Here is a 17,305-nt window from a genome sequence, read left to right on the forward strand (position 1 = left end):
CACGATCACTCCCAAAAGGGAAAGATCCTGTACACATTTCAACAGATAATCTTGAGAGGTGGAACCTGCCTCTGGGAGGAAAGGTCTTGAACTCTAACTTGTATCCCTGAGAAACAATGTCCACTGCCCTCGGGTCTGGGACATCCCACTTCCAAGCTTGTGCAAACTGAGAGAGCTTGCCCCCACTCGATCCGATCCCGGATCGGGGGCCACCCATTCATGCTGACTTGAAATAAGCTGCGGGTTTCTTCAATGGCTTCCCCTTGTTCCAAGACTGCCTAGGCTTCCAAGAGGGCTTGGATTGTTCCTGCTTAGTAGAGGCAGTGGAAGACTTACCCCCAAAGTTACAAAAGGATAGAAAATTAGACTTGCGCCTTTACCACCCGTGATATCAGAAATAATTTCTGCCAAAGCGGGTCCGAACAAGGTCTTTTCCTTGTAAGGAATTGCCAACAGTTTAGATTTTGAAGAAACATTGGCAGACCAAGACTTAAGCCATAGCGCTCTACACGCTAAGATTGCAAAGTCAGATATTTTGCCTCCCAACTTAATGACTTATAAGAAAGCATCAGTGATAAAGGAATTGGCTAATTTAAGAGCTTTAATCCTATCCTGAATCTCCTCTAAAGGAGTCTCAGACTGAAGAGACTCCGACAAAGCATCAAACCAGTAAGCTGCCACACTGGTCACTGTCGCAATGCATAGCGCTGGTTGCCATTGCAGTCCCTGATGTGTATACATCTTCTTTAAAAGACCCTCCAGCTTCTTATCCATAGGATCCTTAAAGGAACAACTGTCCTCAATAGGAATAGTAGTTCTCTTAGCCAGAGTAGAAATCGCTCCTTCCACTTTGGGAACTGTCAGCCAGGGGGAACATTTTCCTGAAAACAGGGGAAGGAGAAAAGGGGATTCCTGGTCTCTCCCATGCCTTGGTAATAATTTCTGTGGCGTGGTCTGGCACTGGAAATACCTCCCCAGAAGAAGGTACATCAAAGTATCTATTTAACTTGCTAGACTTTTTAGGGTTGACATCGATAGGAGTATTAGAGTCGTCTAAAGTAGCTAAAACCTCCTTTAACAAAACACGGAGGTGCTCAAGCTTAAGTCTGAAGGAAACCACTTCAGCATCAGACGAAGGAATTACACTTTCCGAATCTGAGATTTCACCCTTTAGAAGCTATCGAAGTATCTTCCTCCTCCAATCCATGTGAGGGAGGAATCCGGTCAGCCTGAACAGGAATAGGCCCCTAATCTGATTCTATAGATTTCATCTTGCGCTTCCCCTGTAGCATGGGAATAGCTGCAAGCACCTCAGATACCACTGAGGATACCTGGGCTGCAATTTCAGCCTTTAAAAACGCTCCATCCAGAGCCTGAGAGGAACCGCAGGGCACTGCATGTGACGTAACAACAGGTTGGGACAAGCAGGAAAGAGGCTGTGACAATGTCTGAACAGCATCATCCTGAGGGAATTGTGGCTCAGTATGAAAAAGTTTGTCTTTGTACAAAATAGTTCTCTCAATACAGGAACTACAGAAAGGTAAAGGGGGCTCTATTTGGGCAGAAGGCCTAGACTCTAGGTCAATTTTGCACTGAAAACTTTAAAGAAAAGCATATAACTTTAAAATTACACTAAGAAGTGTACTGTGTCCTTTAGTAAAAAAAATATGCCCACAAGCACTATTTATTACCCAAACCTGTGTCAGGAAAAAAAGTTTTTAACTATAATGATCAAAATAGTGTACTGTATCCTTAAAGGGACACTGAACCCAAATTTTTTCTTTCGTGATTCAGATAGAGCATGCAATTTTAAGCAACTTTCTAATTTACTCCTATTATTAAATTTTCTTCATTCTCTTGGTATCTTTATTTGAAATGCAAGAATGTAAGTTTAGATGCCGGCCCATTTTTGGTGAACAACCTGGGTTGTACTTGCTGATTGGTGGATAAATTCATCCACCAAAAAAAAGTGCTGTCCAGAGTACTGAACCAAAAAAAGCTTAGATGCCTTATTTTTCAAATCAAGAGAACGAAGATAACTTAATAATAGGAGTAAATTAGAAAGTTGCTTAAAATGGCATGCTCTATCTGAATCCCGAAAGAAAAAAAATTGGGTTCAGTGTCCCTTTAACAAAACGATATTTATTGCCAATACAGAAAAATAAATTATTTGAAAAACCTGAGGTGCCTACCTGCCCCTCCTGAACGGAACAAACACTTTAACAGCTTCCGGACAGCAGAGAGACTTTTTTGCGAAAACGGCGCCAAGGAGCCGTGCTCTAAGACGGAGACACACCTCCTAGTGACGTCACACTCCCCTCACGCTGCCGAAAGCGGCAAGCAACTAAAATGTGAAATAAATAAAAAACAAAACACAACCCCTGAAATAGTGACTGCTTGTACCAGCAGATACGCTTACTGAGCCATCAAAACAGCATTAAAACTGAAATTTGACAGAAAAACCTCAGAGCAGACATCCTCCTACCACCACACAGTGCCATGCAACCTGCCTGTAAAAATTCCTGACCGCAGGAATAAGTGTCCCAAAATGGTGCAGTCTTCTTAATTATGCTGTGCCAAAATAAATCCTGAGATAAATAAAATGGCACTTACCTGCACTCCTGAAAGTCCGGCAGGAGGACCAGTAACTGGTATGAGAGGAAGCCGCTCCTCATAGGGACCTGTGGACAGAGGAAGTGAACAGAGTAAGCCTACAATGTCATTCTGAATGAGGGCAGCGGCGCCCACCCCGCAAGTTCCTAACTTTTTAAAAGCTACCACAGACCTGCTGAAGAGACTAACGTGGAGTACATCTAAACCCAAGAGTCAGGAAGATCAGAGCAAGCCTGCTCAGGCTTAAAATAAAATTAAAAAAAATCTTGATAGCAGAATCTTAATCAGACACCTAATGACTTCACCTCCTCCTTGCACTAAAGGCAAAGAGAATGACTGCGGGTTGTGGGAAGGGAAGTGATAATTAACAGCTTTGCTGTGGTGCTCTTTGCCTCCTCCTGCTGGCCAGGAGTGGTATTCCCAACAGTAATTGATGATCCGTTGACTCACCGTGTCTTAAGAAAGAAATTATATATATATTTTATTTTAATAATGTAAAGGGGAATATATAAGAATTCTGGTTATATGTACCCCTAAGCATTCCAAAAGACCAACAGCCAGCAGCACTTAGTGGATAAAAAAGTGCTGCTGGCTGTTGGTCTTTTGGAAATTGGAGGATTGTTGCAGTGTGCGCTTACACAGACAGGTGCTGTGCTCTTACTGGTGATTCTACACAAGGTACCTGGAGCATTGACAAGGGGTACTCAGTGACTTGCCCCTTCACTATTTGTTGCCGTGATACAGCTAAGGTAAACATTCAATGTATCACAAAAATAATTTTTCTTTGGTCGGTTCTACCCTAAAACAACTCCAACGGGCCAGATTCTGATTCTCTGCCTGGACTGACTCACCTGTACTCAGAGACATTTAGTGACATTTGAAGACTGGAGTTGAGAAATTCTAGGACAATCAGCAAGATTTACAAGTAGCGCGTTATGAGTTTTCCCCGCGCAGTGTGATCTTTTATTAATCAATTTCCAATGTGCAGGTATTACAAGTCTTGAAAAATTGTGCTTGAGTGCGCGCATTAGTCTTTTTTGCAACAATCCTTTCCGCACTCGAAGAGCTGTAGTTAATGCTTTTCCACAACAACAAAAGTTTCACATAACACTTTAAAAATACATTACAAAGTACAGTTACACTCATATTAACACTGTCTAATAAATATTATTTGAAAAATATATTGCACACAAAACTTATAAGGGCTCAAAGATACGAGATCTCGGGTGTTGGAAAAAAAAAAAGCTGACGCAGGGATTTTACATTGACATACATACACATACATAGAGAAACATGAATTTATATTTATATAGAGATGTTTAACTATGGAGATAATAAAAAGATTTGACATTAAAATCTTATGCATATTAAACAATATCTCAGATGTATTTTCAATGGGATATTTGCATATAGATCTCGCAATAAATAGATATATCAGTCCAAATATCACCAAATATATAAATATTTATTTAGAAATAAATAGAACATATTCCGTTTGAAAACATTTTCGCAATATGAAATATTCGCATTTTCATGTGCACTTTTAAAGGAGAATACGTCATAGGCTTTGTGCAACAGATTAGGGTTTATTTTTTATTTTTTTATGCGTCTTCTCCATTGACTTCTATGGGGAATTTGTGAGCGCGCACACAATTTTGCGGTTTGCATTATGCGGCTTAACGCATGCGCGAAATAAGTTATTTTGCAACTTGTAATAGCTGCATAACCCAAAATGCGAAAAAGCCATAATGCGCGCTGTTTTTTCGCAAATTATTTGCCATGCGACTTGTAATCGTGCCATATATGTGTGCGTTTTTTTTTCTATAAGTTGCTTTTTTATTATTTGCTGCTGTAATATTTCTAAAGATTTGGTGCATTTGCATTCAGTAAAACTAGATTTCAAAATACATTTCTGGAGACAAACAAAAAAATATATATGAAACGTGGGGCCCATACGATATGCAGCGTCGCTCCGCAAAAGCCGGCAACGCCGGTTTTTGTGCGGGTTTGGTATCACATATACGGCGTAGCATACAACTTACGCCCGTATATTTCACCCGTAATTCTTACTCCCATAGGCTAACATGGGACCGCATCGTAAATTGTTATCCAATATCCAGCGCAAAGCCTTACGTGGCGAAAATGGAGAAATCTTACTCCATTTTGACCTCGCCATAAAATGCAGCCGTAGCAGGCCTTGCGCTGAGTATGGGAGCACCGTAACTCCCTAAAATGCCTGCAAAAAAAAAAAAACTAACACCTAACGCATGCGCAATGTCTATCTACCTGTCAACCGCAATCCCCCACCGCAATACATAATAAAGTGTATTAACCCCTAAACCGCCACTCCCAGAGCCCACCGCCACCTACATTATATGTATTAAACCCTAAACCGCCGCTCCCAGACCCCGCCGCACCTAAATAAAGTGTTTAACCCCTAAACCGCCGCTCCCGGCCCCTGCCGCCACCTACATTAAATATATTAACCCCTAATCTGACCCCCCTACACCGCCGCCACCTACATTAAATGTATTAACCTCTAATCTGACCCCCCTACACCGCCGCCACCTACGTTAAATATATTAACCTCTAATCTGACCCCCCTACACCGCCGCCACCTACATGTATTACCCCCTAAACCTAAGTCTAACCCTAACACCCCCCTAACTTAATTATTATTTAAATAAATCTAAATAATATAACTATTATTAACTAAATTATTCCTATTTAAAACTAAATACTTACCTATAAAATAAACCCTAAGATAGCTACAATATAATTAATAATTACATTGTAGCTATTTTAGGATTTATTTTTATTTTACAGGCAACTTTGTATTTATTTTAACTAGGTACAATAGCTATTAAATAGTTAATAACTATTTAATAGCTACTTAGTTAAAATAATTACAAAATTACCTGTAAAATAAATCCTAACCTAAGTTACCATTACACCTAACACTACACTATAAATAATTAAATTAACTACAATTATCTAAAATAAAATACAATTAAATAAACTAAACTATAGTACAAAAAAAAACAGACACTAAATTACAAAAATTAAAAAAATATTACAAGAAGTTTAAACTAATTACACCTAATCTAAGCCCCCTAATAAAATAGCCCCCCAAAATAATAAAATGCCCTACCCTATACTAAATTACAAACAGCCCTTAAAAGGGCCTTTTGCGGGGCATTGCCCCAAAGTAATCAGCTATTTTACCTGTAAAAAAAAGAACAATCCCCCCCAACATTACAACCCACCACCCACACACCCCTACTCTAAAACCCACCCGATCCCCCCCTTAAAAAAAACTAACACTACCCCATTCAAGATCACCCTACCTTGAGCCGTCTTCACCCAGCCGGGCCGAAGTCTTCATCCGATCCAGGCACAAGTGGTCCTCCAGCTGGGCAGAAGTCTTCATCCGATCCGGGCACAAGTGGTCCTCCAGCCGGGCAGAAGTCTTCATCCGATCGGGGCAGAAGAGGTCCTCCATCCGGCAGAAATCTTCATCCAAGCGGCATCTTCTATCTTCATCCTTCCGGCGAGGAGCGGCTCCATCTTGAAGACATCCGACGCGGAGCATCCTTCCTGCACGACGACTACCCGACGAATGGCTGGTCCTTTAAATGATGTCATCCAAGATGGCGTCCTTCGAATGCCGATTGGCTGATAGGATTCTATCAGCCAATCGGAATTAAGGTAGGAAAAATCCGATTGGTTGATTTAATCAGCCAATCGGATTGAAGTTCAATCCGATTGGCTGATTGGATCAGCCAATAGAATGCGAGGTCAATTCTATTGGCTGATCCAATCAGCCAATCGGATTGAACTTCAATCCGATTGGCTGATTAAATCAACCACATGAACTAATGCCCTCTAGTGGTCAAAATGCATTCAGATTAGAGGCAGTCTTCAAGGTCTAAGAAATTAACATATGAACCTCCTAGGTTTAGCTTTCAACTAAGAATACCAAGAGAACAAAGCAAAATTGGTGATAAAAGTAAATAGGAAAGTTGTTTAAAATTACATTCCCTATTTAAATCATGAAAGTTTTTATTTACTTGAATGTCCCTTTAATATAACGATGCTGGTTGTGCAAAGCTGGGGAATGGGTAATAATATTATCTATCTATCTTTTTTAGCAATAACAATTCTGGAGTAGACTGTCCATTTAATGTTAGACAAGCAAAAGTCTTGTGATAAGCATTCGTAAAACCACTGTTTCCTAAACTCCACAACACCTTAGAAGTAACAGACTCATCCGACTGGTATGATTGAGAAGCCCTATGAGTTACTGTGAGAGACTGGTCTGTACAAGGAAATTCTTGTGTAAAGATAACGGGTGGCAAATGCCACATCCAATTATCTTGTGTGGTTTCCTGTGACTACACTGAATTTAGTCCATTAATTCACACTAAAAGAATTTAACAGAGGAATTCCAATCTCTCAGATAACACTTTCCTATCAACTTTTTGCTTGATTTTTGGACTTTATTTCAACAGACTTGACCACTCCTTAACCTCCTAAACTTTTATTACATAATATTTAGCATTTAGATCACTGTAAATGAAGTTATTTTAAAATACAAGACAATATAACAACATAAAAATATTATATAAGGGATCTGTTCTAAAATATATCTAAAATCAAACTTTAATAATTGTAAAAAATATTGTAGTCCCAAGGGTTATAGTTGTTAAATGACATCAATATTACAAACTGCTTTAAATATATTTCTTACCAGAAAGATTGTTTCGCTGTTTGTATAACATTTGCTGTAGTATCTACATCAATATAATCATAATGCAGAGATCCTGGATCAGTAGATGAACCAGTTTCAGCCAACAATATTCCTATCCACCTGCCCATGTTTTCTGAGGATGAAGCCTGTGAGTAGAGAAAAGTTCATATACATTAGACTCACACACTGTAACAGCCTTTTATTTATGGCATCAAGAATATAAGCAGTTAACACTATCAATACAAATTCTGCATCGTGCAGTTTCCATTATTTTAATAAATATTAATAAAAATATTAAAATAAAATGAATAAAGCAAAGTGCTGTGTCCCTTTTCTCTTAGGAAAGAAACAGATTTGTTATTATCCAGCAGTGAGTCATTCCAACATTCCAAAAATATGACAATGCCAAAGGCTTCAGATCATCTATAAACAAAAATGTTCATTATAAACCCTTGTTAAATAACTAAAACATTTGAGAATTAATAATCAGTCTTAATAAAGGTTTCTTTAAAAAAAATAATGGGGGCTTTCATTCATGAAGTATTAGATACTTCATGTAGAAAGCTCCTTTATTTGATTCAATCGATCGCCGTTTTTACCTTGTACAGCAGCCCAAGGCAAAAAAAAGAATTTGGCTAAGAGGTTACATTTTCACCTCTTAGCCAATAGCCGTGCGGTAAATCCAGCTCGCATGGGCACCAAGCCGGATTTACCGCACGGCTATTGGCTAAGAGGTGACGTTTTCACCTCTTAGCCAATTTTATTTTGCCGTGGGCTGCTGTACAAGGTAAAAACGGCGATCGATTGAATCACATAAAGGAGCTTTCTACATAAAGTATCTTATACTTCAAGAATGAAAGTCCCCTTTATTTGTTTCAATAGTAAATCCTAGCGTTTGTAAAACGCTAGGATTTACCTTCACTTTAATATGTTGGGAGTTAAAGAATGTTTCTGTGAAGAATTGGGAAAATTATGTTTTCTTACTATCTCTATCTTTCTCTTTGGAATATCCAATGTTATATAAATTGGATTTTATGTGTGTTTTTATGTATACTCTATTTGTAAAATAAAGATTTAAAAAAAAAAAAAAATAATAATTAGCAAACAAAATCTGCAAACCCCTCAGAGGACGGACTTAGAAGGAATCTAAATAAATATGAACAGTCATTTGAACTAAATTTTGGATCTGAAACACGTATGTATGTATAAAAAATGATTCAGTTCCTTAATATTGCATCTAAAAGGTATCTTATTTAAAACAAAATACTTCACAAAATAAAAATGTACTATTTAATAAAAAAAATAAAAATCTTCTGGCTTTCACAGTTAGAAAAAGTTCTCACTCGGGTGTAAAAAAAAAAAAAAGATGAAATTATTATAAATTATACCCTGCCTTCTCATGTTGCAAAACGAACAAGTCCTTTCTTTCCTTAAACTAGCAGTGATTAAAAATTTGAAATTGGGAGCACGAAGAATGAGAGAGACAGAATAACTTTATGACCAACATTAAAGAAAACAGAACAAGATGGCAGTAAAATATAAACATATATATATATGATATGACAGCAAGAGGACTTGTGATATAAACAGAAAAACAAACCTCCAGCACTGCAACCTCCTGCCCATTACGGAGCAGTCGGAATGTTAGAGGATGTTTGGAATCCAGGCCAGGAATAACGTCACACCCTCTAAGAGGTATTGAAACTATGTGAGTCTTCAGATCAGTTCTGTCCTTGTGAAAGATGAGTTTATTGTCTTTGACTCTGCACCAACGTTCCCTCCAGCGGTTGTTGGAGAGTACATTTAAATATCCTTAAAAAAACCCAAAAAACTGTTAACATGATGTGTGTTTATTTTTCAGAACAGAGATCTTATTGTATGTAATAAACTATACAAGACGAGATTCTTTTTTTTTTTTTTAAAGTTTAAAGTGAAACGTGAAGGGCACCCCTTAAATGAGGTTCTTCTTAAAAAAGGGACATTAAACACATTGATATTTATATATACACAATGTTTAGTTGTGTGTAATTAAACAGCTTTGCAATATACGTTCATTACTTATTTTACTCCCTTTTCATATAACTTAGATCTAAAAATTAAGGATTTTCTAAATCTACGAACAATGCACCCTGCTGACTTCTCAAGGCTAACCATGCTACACAGATATCCCTAATTGGCTTTAAGTGATAACAATTGCAAAACAATTTGATTTTTACTAATACTAACATTATGGCAGTGGTTAGCCTTGCTGTCTGCAGACTAAAGCACAGATTGGCTCTTCCAAATACGGCAAATGGTGGGTAGCGTTTGGCTTTGAAAAGTAATTGCAGTAAAAAGGATGTTAATTTTTTTTTTTAAATGTTTAGACTTGGCTGATATGTTATTCTATAGCAACACAACAGAAATGTATTGTAATTACAAGGTGTTTACTGTCCCTTTAAAAGAATGCCTCGTTTATATTGCTCTAAAAGAACTTAATCGTTATATTCTTATTGCGTATTACCAGGTTTTTATGTATAAAAGTTTTACACAATTGCACAACTTTGAAACTCACCACATGTTGGCACATCTTCATCAGCAGATGATGTCTGCTCATCAGTACTTGACTTTTTCTTTCCAAGTCCAATAATTTTTGTGATCTTTTTCCCCGTTACTTTTGTAACAGCACCCTTTGGCTCAGTCTTGGTGCTTTTCTTTCTTTTCACTAAAGAGAAAAGGAGAGAATGGTTAGAAAGGAGCTTTTAAAGTCCTATGCTGTAACAGAGCTTTTGGTCTTTGCAGAAAAAAAGATAGATCCGAAGAGTAAGTATGGCATCCATCAAACTCTGCAGGGGTATCTGGTAGCACAAGGAAGCCATGTCTGCAGGGATAAACCATTATTCTTTTATTACTGGAAGTTATAGTATGAGGGTGAGGGGCAGAACTATCTGTTGGACTGGAAATTTTCTACCAACCACCTTTGTTTATTTCAGGTATGATAATGACTCATATAGTTTTGTTTCCCTCTACTCACTCTGGCCTGTTGCTGACAATATGTCCTTGCCTCATTAACCAGTGAGAATCCAGCAGCTGCTACATAATACACCTGACACCTTGCAGCAGTGTAGGTGTAGTTCTTTGGATGCCATCTATAACTCTCCATGGTTACGCTTTATTGCTAGTCCCTCCCTGTTTGTCCATGCTTATCCTTGTATTCCTGGTTATTCCTATTCAACCTTTGCTAGTAGCCCTGAGTTTCCCATATTCTCTGCTTCTTCTGTGGTTGCCACCAATTCCAAGTACAGGGTCTCCCAACTTCTACCTCAGCTTGCCTCAACCTGTGTTTTAGCAAAACATTTACCCTCTTTATTCAGGGTTATGTAGCTCCCCTCCTCTCATCACTTACTGTGATACCTGGGGAAGAAGATAATGAGCCTGTATACTAGGCTCTATCATACAAGTGAACCCTGTTTGAAACACACTCCTTTAAGATTAAACTGTATTAAGGAATAATAATGTTGCTGTCAATTGATCTTTATAGGTTAATTTGAATTTTCTTTATTTCAAAGGAATGTAAGAAAGATTTTTCAAAGTAAAAGGACTCCTATCAGTCATATACCTCTGGAGCAACATAAAAATGTAATGTCCTTTTTTCCAAGGCAAGTTAATATTTGTTTTGCTAGCAAATACAAAAGTAAAATATTTTTGGTCTTTTATAAAAAGTTAGACTGAGTGAACTAGTATCACAATATAACAAAACAACTTCAGGAAACCCACCTACTGTCTGCTTTACATAGGATAACAACTCTTCATATTACATATACAGTCATAACAATTCAACAGATGTCTTCCAACTGCTGTAGGTCCCAGTGTTTGTTATATGTACGCTATTTAGTGTTCTTGTAAAGAGCTGTACCGTATTATACATGTATAATAGTCTGATAATCGCAATAAAGATGAATAATCCTACTTAGTTCAAGAGGACATTATTTTTCAATTTAGGGAAATAAAGAAAATAAACTATGTCTTATAGAATTACAAATCTAACCACGCTTAAAGCCATTAGGTTCACCCCGTGCCTGCCCTTTTAGCATCTAATAAGTTAATCGACAGAAGATAAGAAAAATATTCAATTTACCACGTAATTATTTTACATTATTTTGTCTGCATCCGAACAATTGCCTTATTCAGTGGTTTGTGCTTTCAGATTATGCTGTGGATTGATTCCAACTTTACTGAAATAAAGAGGAATGTCTATGACCTGCTTTTGTTGGCCTTTGACTGAAATACCATAAAAGTGTAATGGCAGCCAGTCAAAGCAAAATGTCGCTTTAAAATAAATCACCATGATAAACAGTGAGTCATGCTGACCATGCATGAAGACTAACTTAATAAAGTTGAATTCTTCAAGAAAAACAAAGCTCAGATTCGGGTAGACTGTCCCTGTATATAAATGCCGAATTTACTTACATCTTACTTACTACATAACGTTTTGATAAAACTGTAGTTGACATTAAAATTAAACAGAAAAAATAATAGATACAGACAACAAAATAGAAATAAGACACACAAAGGGGTCGATTTATCAAAGGGTTTCGGCCAGCCTTTGAGCCGCTACGGCTGCAGGTTCTCACAAGAGAACCTGCACGCCGTATTTAACAAGCAGCGGTCATCAGAAAACAATCTCTGCGGTCTAATCCGACCCGGGAGATTGACAGCTCTTGCCCGCGCGTGATTGGCTGTGCACGGGCAGGCGGCGGGATTGCATGCGAGCTCCAAATAGCGCTCGTGTGCAATGCTGAATTCCGCCAAGGGAATTCAGCCCATCAGAGGTGAGCTGCAGCAGACACGGGCATGTATGTGCGCCCCTGTTCGCCTCAGCCGGATAAATCGCCCCCAAAGAATGCAAAATATACGTAAAAGTCTGGGTGGCTTAGAAGTAATTTTTCCCATTTCTGCTTGTAATGCACCACGGTTACTTGAGAGTAAAAATACATGAACTCATTCTTAAAAGATATTCTGATTGGAAATAAATTAGCGGACAACTGCCCTAGGGACACTTGAAATGTTTAAAGAATAAACAAATAAACACAATTCACAAGTTTTCTGAAATTTGCAAGACAGATTTCCTTTAATGTGTAAGTAACACCCCTATCCCTCATAAAATAAAATCCAAAAGTCTTGCTACTTTGTAGACATAACTCTCCTTAACAATACCCCATTTTAATATTTTAAAAACATAATTTATGCTTACCTGATAAATTTATTTCTCTTGTGATGTATCGAGTCCACAGATTCATCCGTACTTGTGGGATATTCTCCTTCCCTACAGGAAGTGGCAACGAGAGAACCCACAGCAGAGCTGTCTATATAGCTCCTCCCTTAGCTCCACCCCCCAGTCATTCGACCGAAGGCTAGGAAGAAAAAGGAGAAACTATAGGGTGCAGTGGTGACTGAAGTTTTTTAAATAAAAATATATTGCCTGTCTTAATAAACATGGCGGGCCGTGGACTCGATACATCACAAGAGAAATAAATTTATCAGGCAAGCATAAATTATGTTTTCTCTTGTAAGATGTATCGAGTCCACGGATTCATCCATACTTGTGGGATACCAATACCAAAGCTTTAGGACACGGATGAAGGGAGGGACAAGACAGGGACCTTAAACGGAAGGCACCACTGCTTGTAGAACCTTTCTCCCAAAAATAGCCTCCGAAGAAGCAAAAGTATTGAATTTGGAAAATTTGGAAAAAGTATTAAGCGAAGACCAAGTCGCCGCCTTACAAATCTGTTCAACAGAAGCCTCATTTTTAAAAGCCCATGTGGAAACCACTGCTCCAGTAGAATGAGCAGTAATTCTTTCAGGAGGCTGCTGGCCAGCAGTCTCATAACCCAAACGGATGATGCTTTTCAGCCAAAAGGAAAGAGAGGTAGCCGTAGCCTTTTGACCTCTCCGTTTACCACAATAAACAACAAACAATGAAGATGTTTGACGGAATTCTTTAGTTGCTTGTAAGTAGAACTTTAAAGCACGAACCACATCAAGATTGTGCAACAGACGTTCCTTCTTTGAGGAAGGATTAGGACACAGTGAAGGAACAACAATCTCCTGATTGATATTCCTATTAGAAACAACCTTAGGAAGAAACCCAGGTTTGGTACGCAAAAACACCTTATCCGCATGGAAAACAAGGTAAGGTGAGACACACTGTAAAGCAGATAACTCAGAAACTCTTCGAGCCGAAGAGATAGCTACTAAAAACAAAACTTTCCAAGATAGAAGCTTAATATCTATGGAATGCATAGGTTCAAACGGAACCCCTTGAAGAACTTTAAGAACTAATTTAGGCTCCATGGTGGAGCAACAGGTTTAAATACAGGCTTGATCCTGACCAAGGCCTGACTAAATGCTTGAACGTCTGGGACATCTGCCAGACGTTTGTGTAAAATAATAGACAAAGCAGATATTTGTCCTTTTAAGGAACTAGCCGATAATCCCTTCTCCAATCCTTCTTGGAGAAAAGACAATATTCTAGGAATCCTAATCTTACTCCATGAGTAACCCTTGGATTCACACCAATAAAAATATTTGCGCCAAATCTTATGATAAACCTTCCTGGTGACAGGCTTTCTAGCTTGAATCAGGGTATCAATGACCGACTCAGAGAAACCACGCTTTGATAGAATCAGGCGTTCAATCTCCAAGCAGTCAGACGCAGAGAAATTAGATTTGGATGCGTGAATGGACCTTGGATTAGAAGGTCCTGCCTCATTGGCAGAGTCCACGGTGGAACCGATGACATGTCCACTAGGTCTGCATACCAAGTCCTGCGTGGCCACGCAGGTGCTATCAGAATCACAGAAGCTCTCTCCTGCTTGATTCTGGCAAACAGATGTGGGAGGAGAGGAAACGGTGGAAATACATAGGCCAGATTGAAGGACCAGGGCACTGCTAGAGCATCTATCAGTACCGTCTTGGGATCCCGGGACCTGGACCCGTAATGAGGAAGTTTGGCATTCTGACGGGACGCCATCAGATCCAATTTTGGTGTGCCCCATAGCTGAGTCAGCTGGGCAAATACCTCAGGATGGAGCTCCCACTCCCCCGGATGAAAAGTCTGACGACTTAGGAAATCCGCCTCCCAGTTCTCTACTCCTGGGATATGGATTGCTGAGAGATGGCAAGAGTGATCCTCCGCCCATCGGATTATTTTGGTTACCTCCATCATCGCTAGAGAACTCCGTGTTCCTCCTTGATGATTGATATAAGCTACAGTCGTGATGTTGTCCAACTGAAATCTGATGAATTTGGCCGCAGCAAGCTGAGGCCACACCTGAAGCGCATTGAATATCACTCTCAGTTCTAGAATGTTTATCGGGAGGAGAGTTTCCTCCTGAGACCATAAGCCCTGTGCTTTCAGGGAGTTCCAGACTGCACCCCAGCCTAGCAGGCTGGCATCTGTCGTTACTATGAGCCACTCTGGCCTGCGGAAACACATTCCCTGAGACAGGTGGCCCTGAGACAACCACCAGAGAAGAGAATCTCTGGTCTCCTGGTCCAGATGCAGTTGAGGAGATAAATCTGCATAATCCACATTCCACTGTTTGAGCATGCATAGTTGCAGTGGTCTGAGGTGTAGGCGGGCAAAAGGAACTATGTCCATTGCCGCTACCATGAGTCCAATTACCTCCATGCACTGAGCCACTGATGGCCGAGGAATGTAATGAAGAGCTCGGCAAGTGGTTAAGAGTTTTGGTCCGAATAGTCTCCATCTTGAATGATGGTACTCTGAGGAATTTGTTTAGAATTTTGAGATCCAAGATTGGTCTGAAAGTTCCCTCTTTTTTGGGAACCACAAACAGGTTTGAGTAAAACCCTAGACCTTGTTCCTCTTTTGGAACTTGGCGGATCACTCCCATGGTATGTAGGTCTTCTACACAGTGTAACAACACCTCTCTCTTTGTCTGGTTTGCAGACAATTGAGAAATGTGAAATCTCCCCCTTGGGGGAGGGGGGAGTCTTTGAAGTCCAGAAGATATCCCTGTGACACAATTTCTAAAGCCCAGGAATCGTGAACATCTCTTGCCCAAGCCTGAGCAAAGAGAGAGAGTCTGCCCCCTACTAGATCCGGTCCCGGATCGGGGGTTACCCCTTCATGCTGTCTTAGAGGCAGCTGCAGGCTTCTTGGCCTGTTTACCCTTGTTCCAAGCCTGGTTAGGTCTCCAGACTGACTTGGATTGGGCAAAATTCCCCTTTTGCTTTGCAGCAGAGGAAGCTGAAGCGGGACCACCCTTGAAGTTCGGAAAGGAACGAAAATTATTTTGTTTGGTCCTCATTTTATTTGTTTTATCCTGAGGGAGGGCATGGCCTTTCCCTCCAGTGATGTCTGAAATAATCTCTTTCAGTTCAGGCCCGAATAGGGTCTTTCCTTTGAAAGGGATGTTCAACAGTTTAGATTTTGATGACACATCAGCAGACCAGGACTTAAGCCATAATGCCCTGCGTGCTAAAATGGCAAAACCTGAATTCTTTGCCGCTAATTTAGCCAGTTGGAAAGCGGTATCTGTAATGAAAGAATTAGCCAACTTAAGGGCCTTAATTCTATCCATAATATCCTCTAATGGAGTCTCCATTTGAAGAGCCTCTTCTAGAGCCTCGAACCAGAAAACAGCTGCAGTAGTTACAGGAACAATGCACGCAATAGGTTGGATGAACAAAAATTTTCTTCAGGAGACCCTCTAATTTTTTATCCATAGGATCTTTGAAAGCACAACTGTCTTCGATAGGTATAGTTGTACGCTTAGCAAGAGTAGAAATAGCTCCCTCCACCTTAGGGACCGTCTGCCACGAGTCCCTCATGGTGTCAGATATGGGAAACATTTTCTTAAAAAATTAAAAACAGGAGGGGGAGCGAACGGAATACCTGGTCTATCCCACTCCTTAGTAACAATATTCACAATCCTCTTAGGGACTGGAAAAACATCAGTGTAAACAGGAACCTCTAAGTATTTGTCCATTTTACACAATTTCTCTGGGACCACTATAGGGTCACAATCATCTAGAGTCGCTAATACCTCCCTGAGCAATAAGCGGAGGTTTTCAAGCTTAAATTTAAAGGCCGTCATATCAGAATTTGTCTGAGGGAGCGTCTTTCCTGAATCAGAAATTTCTCCCTCAGATAACAAATCCCTTACCCCTACTTCAGAACATTGTGAGGGTATATCGGATACGGCTACTAAAGCGTCAGGCGGCTCAGCATTTGTTCTTAACCCAGAACTGTCACGCTTTCCTTGTAAACCAGGCAGTTTAGATAAAACCTCTGTGAGGGTTGTATTCATAACTGTGGCCATGTCTTGTAAAGTAAATGAATTAGACGCACTAGAGGTACTTGGCGTCACTTGTGCGGGCGTTACTGGTTGTGACACTTGGGGAGAGCTAGATGGCAAACCCTCATTCTCTTCTGTCTGAGAATCATCTATTGCAATATTTTTAAGTGCTAAAATATGCTCTTTATAATTTATAGACATATCAGTGCAAGTGGGACACATTCTAAGAGGGGGTTCCACAATGGCTTCTAAACACATTGAACAAAGATTTTCCTTGATGTCAGACATGTTAAACAGGCTAGTAATGCAATAAGCCAGCTTGGAGAACACTTAAATCAAAGCAAATAACACTTAGAAAAAAACGGTACTGTGCCTTTAAGAGAAAAAAAGCTGCACAAACTCTGCAAAACAGTGTAAAAAGGCAGTAAACTCAACTAAATTTTTACAGTAGCATCATAAAGCCTTAGTAACTTTGCACAGCTATGCAAATAAACAATTAACCCCTTAATGTAAAAACCGGATTGACAAAACGTCAAAAACCGGTAAAAAAAACCTTCAGCACCTTGCCACAGCTCTGCTGTGGCGCCTACCTGCCCTTTAGGAACAATTTGTGGGGAAAAAACCTTCTTTAAAG

At 39.6% G+C, this 17,305-nt stretch overlaps 1 protein-coding gene across 2 annotated transcripts in view; it reads right to left on the reverse strand.

Moving 5' to 3' along the window:
- The window catches only part of AFAP1 (actin filament associated protein 1), a 455,210-nt gene that overhangs the window by 91,914 nt on the left and 345,991 nt on the right, over positions 1-17,305 (reverse strand). For both annotated transcript variants that reach the window (XM_053704166.1, XM_053704167.1), the window contains exons 9-11: positions 9,918-10,067; positions 8,964-9,175; positions 7,364-7,509 (exon numbers count right to left, since the gene is read on the reverse strand). In XM_053704166.1, coding sequence (XP_053560141.1) covers positions 7,364-7,509; positions 8,964-9,175; positions 9,918-10,067 — 508 coding nt within the window. The remainder of the gene's footprint in view (positions 1-7,363; positions 7,510-8,963; positions 9,176-9,917; positions 10,068-17,305) is intronic.

This window comes from Bombina bombina, chromosome 2 (assembly GCF_027579735.1).
Source record: "Bombina bombina isolate aBomBom1 chromosome 2, aBomBom1.pri, whole genome shotgun sequence".
NCBI classification, from domain to species: Eukaryota; Metazoa; Chordata; class Amphibia; order Anura; family Bombinatoridae; genus Bombina; species Bombina bombina.